This window comes from Rhamphochromis longiceps, linkage group LG5, assembly GCF_057381845.1.
Source record: "Rhamphochromis longiceps isolate RC_006_pf linkage group LG5, R_longiceps_female_GT1.1, whole genome shotgun sequence".
Classification (NCBI taxonomy): Eukaryota; Metazoa; Chordata; class Actinopteri; order Cichliformes; family Cichlidae; genus Rhamphochromis; species Rhamphochromis longiceps.
Genome location: NC_140561.1, coordinates 39,590,940 through 39,604,831, shown reverse-complemented (window position 1 = coordinate 39,604,831; position 13,892 = coordinate 39,590,940). Strand labels below are relative to the sequence as shown.

The following is a 13,892-nucleotide window of genomic DNA, read 5'->3' as shown; positions in this document are numbered from 1 at the left end:
AAAATGTTTAACATTGAAAAAAAAAATCCTTTTGATCCAGACAGTTAGCTATATCATGTATTAACTCAGTAACTAAAACCTCAGTATTTTAAATGTAAGCTTACCTTGTTCAGAAATCAGATGAACGCTGTTCTAAGAATCCTTCAGACACAGTAATGCCAAATAATAGTTTTTTCTGCCAGAAAATGTGTATTTGATGCAAAAGACTGCTAGCTTGTTCGTTTCTCAAAGTGTTCATGGGAGTGTAAAATGTTCAAATGTAGTTTTCAATAAAGTTTTTTTAATCCACTCCACTCAAGCATTTGCATCGTGGTTTTATGAACAAAAAGTGATTGAAGTAAAGAAATTGAAGTTAAAAAAAATACACTCATTACAAATTTAGCTGATTAAATACAACAAGAGGGTTTTTTTAGGAGAACTTTATTGAACAAGTGAACACAAAGTGAAAGGTCATTTGAAAAAGACATTTTTCAGCAGTAAACCATAACAGGATATCTCAAATCATAGCAGCACAAACGCTAATTTTACCTGCACAAATCTGCACAAACGTAGCACTAACCGCTCCGCCTATTTGCCTTTACGTTTCAAGTGGGTGGGGGGTCAGCTTCACTCTGCTGGATATTAAGTGTTTTCAGCGCAAAGTTCCCAACATTAGTGATTCGGAGGACACCTCATCTTCTTATCTATCACAGCTTATTCATTTTTACTAGCTCAACATTCAGCAACAAAAAGATGTTTTTGTAAATAAACAATACATTTTTACAAAGCAGTGCATTAAAACTCCAACGAATGGACAGATTTGGTGTAACAATCAGTCATGATACCATCACATGGCAATGAGGCAGAACAACCAGTGCTTCTCCAAAATAATATAATACACCACTGTACACCACACATAAGCAAAAATAATATAAAGAAGGGCAGCGCAACAAATTTTAAGGGGCTACATGAGAAACTCTTTCGGAGTTCTAAACCTGAACTTAATACTGCTCAATATTAATTTCATCCCTTTATAAAGTGCTGCTGGTGAGAAAAAGTGGAATAAATTGATTTTGAAATTTCACACTGATTAATTTTCCTTTTCTTTTTCACATCAGTGACATGGCTCATTTTTAGTACCGACTTATTGTACTGCTGGTTTAAAAATACAAATTTCAGTTCTGAGTTCATTTTAGTCACTTTACCTTTCATCTGCCTTAAAGGTCTGATATTTTCCAGTGAGAACTATCATTGTTCGTGTACAAAGATGAGTAACTTGGCCTGTGTCTCAGACATCAAATCACAAGAGCCAAAGTCAAAATTCTTCACTTTGTTCTCAACTGAAGACAGACGCATTAGCATCACAGTCCTCCAAACACACATTAGAGAATATCATTTGGGTTTTGTGGAAAAAAAAAGAAATCTCAAAGCTGGTCCAAACTGCTGGGTATGTGTAAAGCTTGGTCCGTCCTACTTTTGCATAGAAAAGATTCAGATGTTCCCGCTCTGACCTCTGAGGTAAACTCAGTGGATATGAGATACAATCCATTTCCCTTCGTTGAGTTTCTCTTTTAGCTACATTAACTGGAAGTTTAACTGGAAGTTACTGGAAAATGGAAGTCCTCATGTAAAGCTTTTTGTGATCAATCTTCTGGATCCTTTTGGTTTGAGCTCATTCACCGGTATAAAACACTAAAAATATGAAACTTTGTGAAACTTCTTTCACACACTGTAAGTGGTTTTGGATTTAGTAAATTGTTATGTTAAACTGCATCATTGTAATGCCCATTTGTCAATACTAGAAACGTATTTACCAAAACCAGTATGACAAAGAGAACGTTGTTGTTTCACAAAGATCTCCTATGAATGTATGTGTATATTTTCCCTGTATATAAAAACTCCTGAGGTTAAAGTGGATATCCAAGTCACGCCCAAAATAACAGCAAAGATTTTCCAGTAGCACATGGAGTATAGTTAAAATATACATTTTTCCTCTTGCATAATTTCACATGTGACCCTGAGTAAGACTTTAAAAAAAAATTAAAAGAGTGCTTTGCTTTGCAAATTTAGAAAACAACAAACAAAACAATAAGTGTAACTCAGCACCCTTTCAGAAGTTCATTGTCTACAGCAGTGCAGTCCTATGCAAAATTGAACTTGATTGTAAAAGCCAAGGAGAGAGGAAGGCACTTTTTCTCACCACAGATGCTCACTGGCTGTAAATGTCATTGAAAGCTCCAACTGTGGCAAGTTAACTAAAAAGCTGGCACAGATTTGATATCCACACACAGGATATCAATTATTTTCTCCACACAGAAGGCAGATCATCTGGCACTTTTAAAGTTGAAGTGGCTGGCTTGATTCCCCATTACACGAACCGTTAGTCTTCGGAGCAGAAACTGCCAGGGGAAAAACAAAAGAATAAAACAGAAATGACATAACATCAGCACCTTTATGTAATACAGAAATCATTACTGGTTCTGTCAATAACACTTGCAAGCATCTTTCAACTGTCTATTCTCAAACATGATGAGTGAGTGGAGACTGAAGAGTTTCCCTGGGTTAAAGCAACCATGGGATTTCTTTTGTGTTTAACAGCTGATTTAAGCCTGAGTCTGACTCTGGAGTCAGTCAAACATACATGAGGATCAGGTTGCTAGTGCAGGTTCTAATGTAACATCCTGCGGTATCTGATGGAGAAGATTCAGTGGAATCTGAATCATGGTAGATTCCATCACACGGTGAACTGGGAATCCTGGTTTGGTTATCTGGCCACATGAACACAATTTGCCCTCCAATGCAATATTTTATTCACAATCTCATTTAAAACTCAAAGATTGTGCTTTGAATGTAAATTTCCTATTTAAAAAAAAAACTGTCAATGTCTGACAGTGTGTATATTAGGGCTGTGCGATATGACCAAAATCTCATATCCCGATAACGATATAAATCACAAAAATGTAACATTTTCTGTAAATTCTGTGAATCTCGGGCAGCTCGACTTGCGTGAAGTGTTTCCAGCTGGGCGTCATGTAGCTGGAGTCGAGTGTTTTAACCGATGCATGAAACGATACATTTTTAGACATAAGTTGTAACGGCCGCCGTTTTCTTTGTATTTATTACACGGCGTGCTGCGGGGAAAAGCCTGTTCTAACGTTTAAGTCTAAGGTTTATTTTTTTGAAAAAGACCTCCAACACCACTGGCTGAAATACAGCACCAAACCATGACAGAGCCTCGTCCATGTCTCCAGACCTTGTTTGAACACATTGACCATGATGCTTGAAATGAACATGGCTAAAACACACCTAGATGTATAAACTAAATATGAATCAGGAAAAAACAAAAACACCTATGAAGAATATTTAAAGTAGCTTAAAGTATCTGGTATATTTATGTCTACATGAGACAAAAATATTGTTACAATTATCATAAACTTACCTTTCTTGATGTAGTTCTTTCTGACGTACAAATCACAAAGAACTAGAACTACAGATGCACCAGTAACAAATCCAGCCCAAAATAAAACTGCCAGCACTCCATCTCCATAGGAGGACTTAAACTGTTTATCTGAAACACAGCAGTTAACATGCTGATTATAAACTCCACACACTCACGACGTTGCACATATAAAATTATTCACAGATGAAAACATGACGAGAGGGAATCTCACCTGGAACACGGATTTCAGCATCAATCACATGGCCAATCTCCTCCTGTGTGGCCACACAATGGAAGAGGCCTGTGTTTGTGGCAGTCACAGTGATGAGGAGGGTGATGTAGTAGTGGTCTCCTCTGTATAACACCTGTGGCTCAGCAGGAAAGATGTCTCCATTACTTTCCTTCCATAGTACCTCAGGTTTGGGAAAGGCGCCTGGAACCACACAGTGCAGCTGTACTTGGTCCTCTGTGTCTTTAACTAGCCAGACAATAGGTTTTGGAGCTGCACCTGTAAACACACAAAATAAGCTGGTCAGACTTTATTATTCATTTATGCATGTATGAATGAGATGAGATAGCCTTTATTTGTCAGTTGCCCACAACCGAGATGACAGACCTTGCCACCGTACATACAATACACAAACATCACATTGGGGAGACAGGTCAGGCTAAGTAGCAAAAGGAAAAACAATGTAACACAAAAGGATAATTCAGGAGAAAAAGAATGCACACATATCATCACACCGTAACACATTAAACCACAGACAAGCAACGTGGGAGAGTATTCCAGAGTGTACAGCTGATCTGGGACCGCTGCAATCTTCGATTGCGCTCCGGCTGATCTGGTGTCCACATCGGACGGGAGGTAAGCATGGGAGGAGGCATTGGATTTGGGGGAGGGAGGGTGACAGTGCGTATCAGTGTACATGTTTCGTGCGTGTGTATCCCATGTTCAGCTGAGAGAAAGAAAAACACACTCCATGAACAGTGCCTGAGGTCCTGAAGTTTAACTGTGTCTTACGCTGTAACAATCAAGCGGTACATATAAAAATAAATGACCAATTTGTTTCTTCACTGATACGGATTATGTCACTTAACACAATGATTCAAATGACGATCAAGAGCATCTTAACTGTATCATGTACATCAGGGGTGTCAAACTCAAATACACAGTGGGCCAAATTTCAAAACTGGGACAAAGTCGCGGGCTAACATTAATATTTATTGAAATATATTTATTCCTCTAGATATAAGAATGAATCTCTTCTTATGGACTCAAACACGTTTTACTGAAAAACTGAATATGGAACAAGCAAAGTTTAATACTAAACAATATATATATTAGCTGTATAATACCAGTAGGCCAGCTCTGATAGTAATTTGGTATGGCTAGAGTTTGACACCTATGATATCCACTGACTGAATGATGATGTACGAGTGGAGAGAAAATGATTGATGATGTCACTGATTTCTACATCTGCAATGAGTGCTACAACTCTGTTTATAAACTCTCAAGAACATACGCACTGATTATTTCTAAAATGTGATGTGGTGATTTGAGGTTTATACTAAGAAATTTGACAAAGACAGGTATTCTTAGTGTCAGCCTCAAGAAAACCAGTCAGACAGAACAGGTATGACAGTGGTCAAGAATTTTATTTGTTAATTTGCTTTCCTCTGTTGTTGAGAGAATTTTATGAAGTCATGCATTTTAGCACATTTAACTGTTGTTTATTTCTAACCTGGCAGGTGCGTGTTAGAGGTCTGAAGCTCTAAACTTTAGAGGTTACCTCGGTTTTTCAGGTCTGACAATATTCTACAGTCTGGTGAAGGGTAAGTAGAAATCACTTTAGTTTGAGGCTAGAGCAAATTTAAATTTAATGACTTAATTTACTCTTGACAGATCTGTTTGACTTGCTGGAGTTTCAGCTATGTTATGTTATGCTATGTTATCTATTGTTATGTTACAATAGATATTTATGCATTTTCTGCATCACTAAATACATGCGATTCCTGTGATCATGCAATTTACACTGTTTGCGCTGCTGTAACTTTAAAGCATGGCTTCATTTCTTTGGTATTATTAATGTACAGCTCAACAGCTCAAAAACGTCTCTTCAACAGAGAATTTGTATCAAACTTGGATCATGTGCCCGAAAAATAATCTGATTTGGCTCGTAAAGAGTGCAGACGTAGAGATCAGTGACATCAGGGTTAGGTCTTAACATGACAGAGCAACACAGATCTTACTGATATCTCATTAACCCGAGCCTTTTATCTGTTAAACAGACTTTTATGCATGTAGCAGGTTTGCAAGGTCACAAACTACAAGACATGGAGCAAATGCTGTATTTCAAAAATTCCTGTTAACCCTGAAAGAATGAGGGTGTAAATGTGCTAACTGTGGGCGCTTTATGTTAAACGTTGGCGCTGAATCTTTTAAATGTTATTTTTTTCCCCCAATGTGAAAGAAAGAAATTTAACATGAAAATATATTCTTTTTGGGTGAGGCCTACAGAGTTGCAGCACAAACAGGTGTAGACACCAGTAACATCATCACTCACGTGCATTTTCTCTTCTTCTGTCTTTTAAACTGTATCCTGAAAGAAAGAATAAAAATGTAGTATTACAAACAATAACTTCTCATCCTTACAGTGCCGGCAAAATGTTTTTTCCAATGCAAAAACTATATGCAAATCTAATCATATAATCTGCTTTTAAAAGCCACTGGGTCTAAGTAGCAAATAGATAATTTGAGAGGTAGGAGGCATGTTCTTCAGTTTCATTTATTTTAGGATTCTTAAAAAGAAGGAGGAAAAATAATACTTACGAACAACAAGTTTAATGCTGAATATTTGTTCTGGCTCCAGATTTGGAAAGTGACAGGTGTAGTTTCCACCGTCGCTGATCGTGGTGTTTCTGATTACAATCGAGGCGTTACCGAACTGCAGCTGTTGTGGAAAATGTGAGACCCGTCCTTTGAACTGGTCATGTTGACCTTTAAGGCCGTTGTTGTTGTAATGACTGCAGTTTTTATACATGAACACATCCTTTTTATTCTGATCCTTTCTCCAGTCAAAGAGCTGCTGTACAAGGCTGGTGCTGACGGAGCAGGGCAAGAATGCGTCACTTCCTTCTGATACAACCACTGTGACGACTTCTGGCCCTGAGGAAGAAGCAGATTTATATCAGTGTTTAAACAGGGAATGCAACAGATTACATACATGCTATGCTTCCTAAATTACCCAGAATCCCCAGTTTACCTCCCACTTTACTGTTCAAATGTATTTCAATTTTAAATTCCTAAATAAGCGTATTTACACTAAAAGGCAATTTATGAGGTACATAAATCAACTATCGTTAGAAGATTTAGATCTTTAGATATTTTAGATTAAATCTTTAGTGTGTGTCACTGTGTAGATTTGGCCCTGGGTCACTAAATAGTGTACCGATCATTTCTCCCCCATGACACTAACACACAGTTGTGAAACAAGGCAGAAAGAAGTTTGTAAACGAGAAAAGGAAGAGGATTCATTCTGCAGCTAATCAACTCTAATTCAGGAGGCGGGTGTCAAAAATCAGGACACAGAGCAGTGGAAGGAGAAGAGCAGAAAGCAGCTTTTACATCCAAGCACAGTGGGCCTGCATGAAGCCAATGCAGCTAAATAATAAAGCACAGCACAAACAACAACACAAGAACCAAGACAGAGACACCTAGCTTCTAGTGCTTGCAACATTCTCTTCTGATAATATGTAATTGTCCCATGCTCCTTGTGTGGACTAGCTATATGTGCATTCACAAGTAAGCAGTGGTATTGGTATTATCTTAACCTTTCCATATATGTGTGTGTGTCCAACTACCGACCAATAACCTGCCTCAGTACTACATGGAAGCTCCTGTCGGGCATCATATCGGCTAAGATGAACAGGCACATGGGTCAATACATGAGTGGGACACAGAAAGGAATTGGCAAGAATACCAGAGGCGCAAAACACCAGCTACTGGTAGACAGAACAGTCAGCCGAGACTGCAAGACCAGACTGACCAACCTGTGCACTGCCTGGATTGATTACAAGAAGGCCTATGACTCAATGCCCCACAGCTGGATACTGGAATGCCTAGAATTGTACAAGATCAATGGGACCCTAAGAGCCTTCATCAGGAACTCAATGGGGATGTGGCGTACAACACTAGAGGCCAACTCCAAGCCCATAGCACAAGTCACCATCAAGTGCGGGATCTACCAAGGAGATGCTCTGTCCCCACTGCTGTTCTGCATAAGCCTGAACCCCCTCAGTGAGATCATTAACAAGACTGGCTACGGATACGGACGGAGCAGTTGTCAGAATTTCCAAAATGGGAGATGCCCCCAAGGGTGGTGGAGAATGACCGAGCTAAGATCCTGTGGGACTTCCAGATACAGACGGACAAAATGGTGGTGGCTAACCAACCGGACATAGTGGTGGTAGACAAACAGAAGAAGACGGCCGTAGTGATCGATGTAGCGGTTCCGAATGACAGCAATATCAGGAAGAAGGAACACGAGAAGCTGGAGAAATACCAAGGGCTCAGAGAAGAGCTCGAGAGGATGTGGAGGGTGAAGGTAACGGTGGTCCCCGTGGTAATCGGAGCACTAGGTGCGGTGACTCCCAAGCTAGGCGAGTGGCTCCAGCAGATCCCGGGAACAACATCGGAGATCTCTGTCCAGAAGAGCGCAGTCCTGGGAACAGCTAAGATACTGCGCAGGACCCTCAAGCTCCCAGGCCTCTGGTAGAGGACCCGAGCTTGAAGGATAAACCGCCCGCAGGGGCGTGCTGGGTGTTTTTTTTATTTTTTATTAATTAATTAATTAATATAAATATATCTATATCTAGATATATCTATATCTTTATTTTTACACATCCACTTACATGGACAACATACGTTTTGACTTATGAATTTCGTATGGAATGACACATCAGTTTCCAATGTAGTGGTTTATGTGCATGTAGGGCTGTTCGATATAACAAAATATATCGACGATGAAAACATCAATCGTAACACAAAACTTGACTCCAGGTGCAGGACCAGCTAAAAAACAACAAAACAAACAAACAAAAAAACACTTCACGCAAATCGAGTTGCCCGACATTCACGTAATTTACAGAAAATGTAAAATTTTTGTGATATATACCCGTTGTCGGGACGATAAATGTCTTATATCGGGATATGAAATTCTGGTCATATCGCACAGCCCTATGTGCAAGTATACCATCAACACTGACACATATACAAGAAAATAGCCTTTGGATGGCTGTCCACTGTTGTGACCACTATGCGTGAAAGGGTTAATAATCAGAAGCGTGGACAGGATGTGGTGGATTGAAAATTCCCATCACAGATGCAGCTGATAAATCTGCAGAAACTGTGTGATGCAATCATGTCATACAGACAAATGTCTTCCAGCAATAATACTTCATGTTAGACATACTGTCTCATTAGCAGAGGTGGGAAGTAACAAAGTACAAATCTACCTTTGGCGGCCCATGCCCTCCGCCTTTCACCCTCAGGTGAAAGGCCTGTAGTAGTAGTGTACTTTGAATAGTTTTCTTTCCTGACTACTTTTTACTAGGGATGGGTACTGGTGTCCGGTGCCATGATGGCACCGGTTCTGACATAAACGGTAGTAACCAGACCGAAAAGCAGCGCACATTTCGGTGCTTTTTTTTCGGTGCTTTTTTTCCCTGAGCTGTAATACACTTCTAGCCAATCATTTTACATTTCCGAGGATAGTAGGCGGGTCCAGGTACGTACGTTCTTTTATGCAGAGATACAGATTAAAAATGCCCAAGGCGAAGCGGTCAAAAGTCTGGCTGTACTTCACAGCAAAATATGCAAACTCAGCAGCCTGCAACAAGTGCTTTAAGCTGATACTGTGATACTGTCAAAGGAGGTAACGCCTCAAATCCGATGAAACACCTGGCGACGCATAGCGTTTTTTTTTTTTTAAAGCCGAGAAATGCGCTGTATTTGATGGCAGCAGCAGCCGTTCTTCTCTGCGTGAGTAGCTTAATGCATGTAAGGTGAACTAGCAAACATCATCATAGCTACATGCGGCTGTCTTCTTGTTTGATGGCAGATGCTCCCTTCACCCTGGCTAAAAAGGCTAAAATGACCAAAGAAAAAGAGGGAAACAGCTAAACATGAGAGGTTTTTGGACAAAGTTTGTATTTTTTCCATTGTTTAAGCACTGCTTCCAGCTAAGAGTGATACCATATATGCCCCATAGCTGCAGAAAAGGCTCACGTTGTTATCTTTTTACAAAAAACCAGCTGAATATGAGAGGTTTTTGGACCAATTTTGTGTTCTCCATTCTTTAAGCACCGGTTTGAGCACCGTTTGAGCACCGGCACCGTTTCAAAAGTACCGATTTGGCACCGGTATCGGATAAAACCTAAACGATACCCATCCCTACTTTTTACTTTTACTCCCTACATTTTTAAACAAATACCTACTTTCTACTGCTTTCATATTCAAAACAGGCTTGTTACTGCATTTGCAGGAAATTATTATTTTACATCACTTCGAGCTTTCAAACATCAAACTGTGAGCCTGCACAGTAACACATGTGCCAATGTCAAGGGTTAAAAATTTTCCCTTTCCCTCCACATCACCAGAATGACTGCAGGGTCTGTAAGTTGCAGTTCTTCCGAATCTTGCTAGTGCTACAGAAGAGGAGCAAGCAAGGGAATGACTTTAAGTATTGGATAATTTGAAATGCAGAGTTTCTATCAGCTCAACAAACATCAGCAAACTATTTGTGTGTCTCACATGTGTTCCAGCTACAGGTCCAGTTGCTTATTTCACAGGGAGAGAAAAGAAATAGAGCCAACTTCACTCAGAGATGTAGAAAGACAGGACAGGAGAGAGCTTAGATTTGAAGGTGAGAACTGCTCATTTAAAACTCACATGTAAGTCCCCATGTTCTTAAAATCACACATTAGTTCTGTACATTTGACATTATGTTTTTTTTTTCATATTGTAAAACCTGCTGTAAATCAAACTGAGGCAGACTGTGTTATTTAAAGGCTGCATGATAATCCTCTGCAGGTTAGTGCAGGATAAACAGGTTAGTTTGCTGCACTGTGATGGATCTAAAGTAAAGAACAGTGTGTGATTGCTGCACAGTGGCTGTGGTTCATAGTCACATTTGTCTTACATAAAGTGTAGCAGAGACTCACATGAATTTTAACTGGGTCTGGGTGCTGAGATTCTTTCACTGAATTCCACCTTCATACTAACTTCATAGTGTCTAATATAAAGACAGCATAAACAGTGTACTGTCAGTGAGGATACAAATCAGCCAGGACAACTCATGAAACATCTGCTAACATCTGGCTGAATTAAGCTGTGTACATTAACAAGGAGCGGCAGGTCAGCTGATCACAGCCTGTACACTAAGAAAATCTACTGGAGCTCTCCATAAAGATTGTTAGTTATGATCCTTTCCCCCACACTGAGCCATTACAACCAATGTAAGGACTGAACCCATGATTTAAACTGTGTACAATTAGAATTAAAATGTAACTAAGTTCTTATTCTGAACTTCCAATATGATTCCATTATTCCATTAATATAGAACAAGGCTCATTCAGTTTTGCATAAAAATAGCTACCTTTACCTTCTTACTTTGAGTAAATTTCAGTGCCTTTGCTTATTTTTTATTTTATTTTTCTTTTTACTTTTACTCGAATAAAGAAGTTGAATCAGTACTTCAACTCTGTACTTTTGGAACTTCTGCTCATTGGCATGCTTTAATGTTATAAATGCAATCTACATAATAAGCAATGATCTTTCTTACCGTTCTCATGTCCTGATGTTCCAAAAACCAGGGCAAGAAAACACAGAAAGTGTGCTTTCAATCCACAGAAACAAAACATGGTGAGATAGACGTGCGCCAAGTATGCTACAAGCTAACGATGGAGACAGCTAACCCTACAGCCAATGAATTGCAATATGAAAGCCCTGTAAAGTAGCCTAACACGGCACTACAAGACAATCTTGTAAAGGCTTTCAGCAGCCGATGGCACTAAATGCTAATAAAACCTCGGTTATACACGTTTTTGTAAGTAAGCAAGGCCTCCTGCCTTGATATTATTATTGCTAATATCTACCGGGTTAGGTTTCACGTTAACTACAGTAAAAACAAAAAAACAACTGATTTTAAAAAAAAGCACAACATAAGGAGCTCACACAGACTTATGTAAAGGTCCAACTTTGAGGCGACGTTATTAAATATAAACTAAACATAAAAAAACCCCAAAAACGAATTAGCACTACAGCTTCTGGTGAAAGCAATGGCACCTGGAAGGTAGAAAAAAACAACAATGTGCTGCATTAGCGCCACCAACTGGCTTGGAGTGTGGACCGAACACCCTCATACCCAATTTAAAAACAAACAAACAAACAAAAAAACAACAACAACCACCACTCAGGGTTTTTTCTTCCAATCCAGAGCAGAAATGTTTTTGTTAATAAACTGGCTGTTGTTTCTACTAATGAAATTAGTTTGCTAACAGTAACAGGGATAAGTCAGTGAATGAATCAGTAAAGTGATTCTGTCGTCAAAGTCATAGCGACTCGTAAGATAATTAACAGCTAAAAAAATACTACTATATTTGTACAGTCAGTGGGGGACTAGTCCATTGTTCGTCTCACAATTTCAGTCTGGTAGAGAAGTGTTTCTTTCTTTGAGCCTGGCTGATGCATAGAGCCGACTGAAGGACTTGTGTCTGTCAGACTACGCAACACGACAGCCCCGCCCAGCTTTCAATTCTGCACCCAACAGTTTCATCGTTTCATATACTGATGTAATCTCAGTTACTTTAGTAAAGCTTATTCGCTTTTCACCCCAGCTTCCAGCAGCTCACAAAGGGAAAGTTAATGCTGTGTCATAGATCCTAACCCCCTATGGTCGCACCATGTTACATAAAAGAAAGAGGAATTTGGTGACTTTGGCCCATGACAAGTCCATAACAAATAACTTTGATTGGAGGAATTTGTATGAATTTTTGGAAAGAGAAACAGGAGACTGTTGTTGTAGAGTGGATTGAGGAGTAAGGACAGTGGAGCTGTTCAGTTGCAAACAGAGTTCAGTTCCTTGCGAAACAAACAAGCTTGAAACAAGACAAAAAGAAGAAGAAGTTCAAAAGTTGCGTTCTACACAGTGGTTTGAGCACTGTAGGAGGAGACATGGTGAATTAAAAAAAAAAAAATACTATACCAACACTTTTTAGTTTTGTAAATACTGGCTATATTGAGAGGTCTTGTTTTATTCCTACTTTATTTTGAAATTTTATTTGAATTATGCCATCCAATTAAGACGAATTTTATGTTGTTGGTTGTAAAGATCAGGATGGATATTTGTATCTTTTTATTCTATTTTTCAGATTTTTTTTCAAGACCTAGTGAATTGACTTTTATTTTTAAAAACTTGGCCTACCCTTTTTAGTTTTATCAATAGTGTTATTGCTGGGTTCGAATATATTTAATATAGGCCATCAAATTATGGTAAATGTCATGTTTTTAGTTTTTATTAATCGGATGAGGACTATTTTATTTTATGTTATTTCATCTTTCAGTTTTAACCCGAGGAATTACCACCTTAACGTGGTCAGGGGATTTGCGTGGCTCAGTGTCCCTAAGAGCTAGACCAACAGAAGCCTTCAGATGGTCCAAGTTGGTCCGTTCTTGAGGTAGAGGCCTGACAAAGCGTAATCCAATTACAGGACAAAAGCAGTTCTTCAGAGTCTCCCAAAAGTTGATTCTGTTCATCTGGACGTAGCGTTTTCAATGGGAGAAACGTTTCGTCACTCACCCAAGTGACTGCTTCAGTCTCAGCTGGCTCCAGGTTTCCCCAAATCTTATAAACAGGACATTTGCATAATGACTGAAACCAGCCCACTGAAGGAACAATGACGTCCAGATGAACAGAATAAACTTTTGGAGATTTACTTACCTGGATGATTGAGCATGCATCAAGACAGTTATTCAGAGTACCCCTCCCGCCTCCCCTTTATATTTCTGTCTGTCCCTCGCCTGTGTTGAAACGGCCCAGTGAGATCGGTTAAAAAAGCCTTAAGCCATCACGATTGTGTATTATTTTAACCACTTTAACACAAAATACCATCAAAAACTGAACATTTTTTGATGGTATTTTCAATAGTGCTCTAAAACCAGCATGTTTTACCAAATAAAACATGAACAGCATTTCAACAAAGATATAAATCATTTGGCATAGCGTCCACTTTACAAGCCACATTTACTTTTATCGAGCAATGTATTTTATTACTTCTAAAGCACTTCATCTACTTCATATCCACGTCTAACTTCGGAACCCGGTACTCAGCACTCGGGATGTTTTCGTCAAAAACGGTTTGAAACAATGAATAAAAAGGATCAATAAGAATGTAGACTTATGCCCTGAGGTCTTGT

At 39.1% G+C, this 13,892-nt stretch overlaps 1 protein-coding gene across 1 annotated transcript; it reads right to left on the bottom strand.

Annotated features, from left to right (window-relative positions):
- Nucleotides 1-915: 915 nt before the first annotated feature.
- Nucleotides 916-11,587, bottom strand: LOC146670631 (butyrophilin-like protein 10). The gene is made up of 6 exons (XM_085407650.1): nucleotides 11,260-11,587; nucleotides 6,249-6,584; nucleotides 5,983-6,018; nucleotides 3,651-3,926; nucleotides 3,419-3,547; nucleotides 916-2,378 (listed from the first exon to the last, which is right to left on the bottom strand). Exons 1-6 carry the CDS (start codon nucleotides 11,336-11,338, stop codon nucleotides 2,317-2,319), a joined length of 918 nt encoding a protein of 305 aa, XP_085263776.1. The 5' UTR covers nucleotides 11,339-11,587; the 3' UTR covers nucleotides 916-2,316.
- Nucleotides 11,588-13,892: the final 2,305 nt, after the last annotated feature.

Bases quoted from the DNA above. Each gene is read 5' to 3' on its own strand.
- LOC146670631 (XM_085407650.1), bottom strand. From the start codon at position 11,338: ATGTTTTGTTTCTGTGGATTGAAAGCACACTTTCTGTGTTTTCTTGCC. The intron at 6,019-6,248 runs GTAAGTATTATT...TCTTTCTTTCAG, and splicing joins CAGCATTAAACTTGTTGTTC to GATACAGTTTAAAAGACAGA. The intron at 3,927-5,982 runs GTGAGTGATGAT...GTGTGTTTACAG, and splicing joins CAGAAGAAGAGAAAATGCAC to GTGCAGCTCCAAAACCTATT.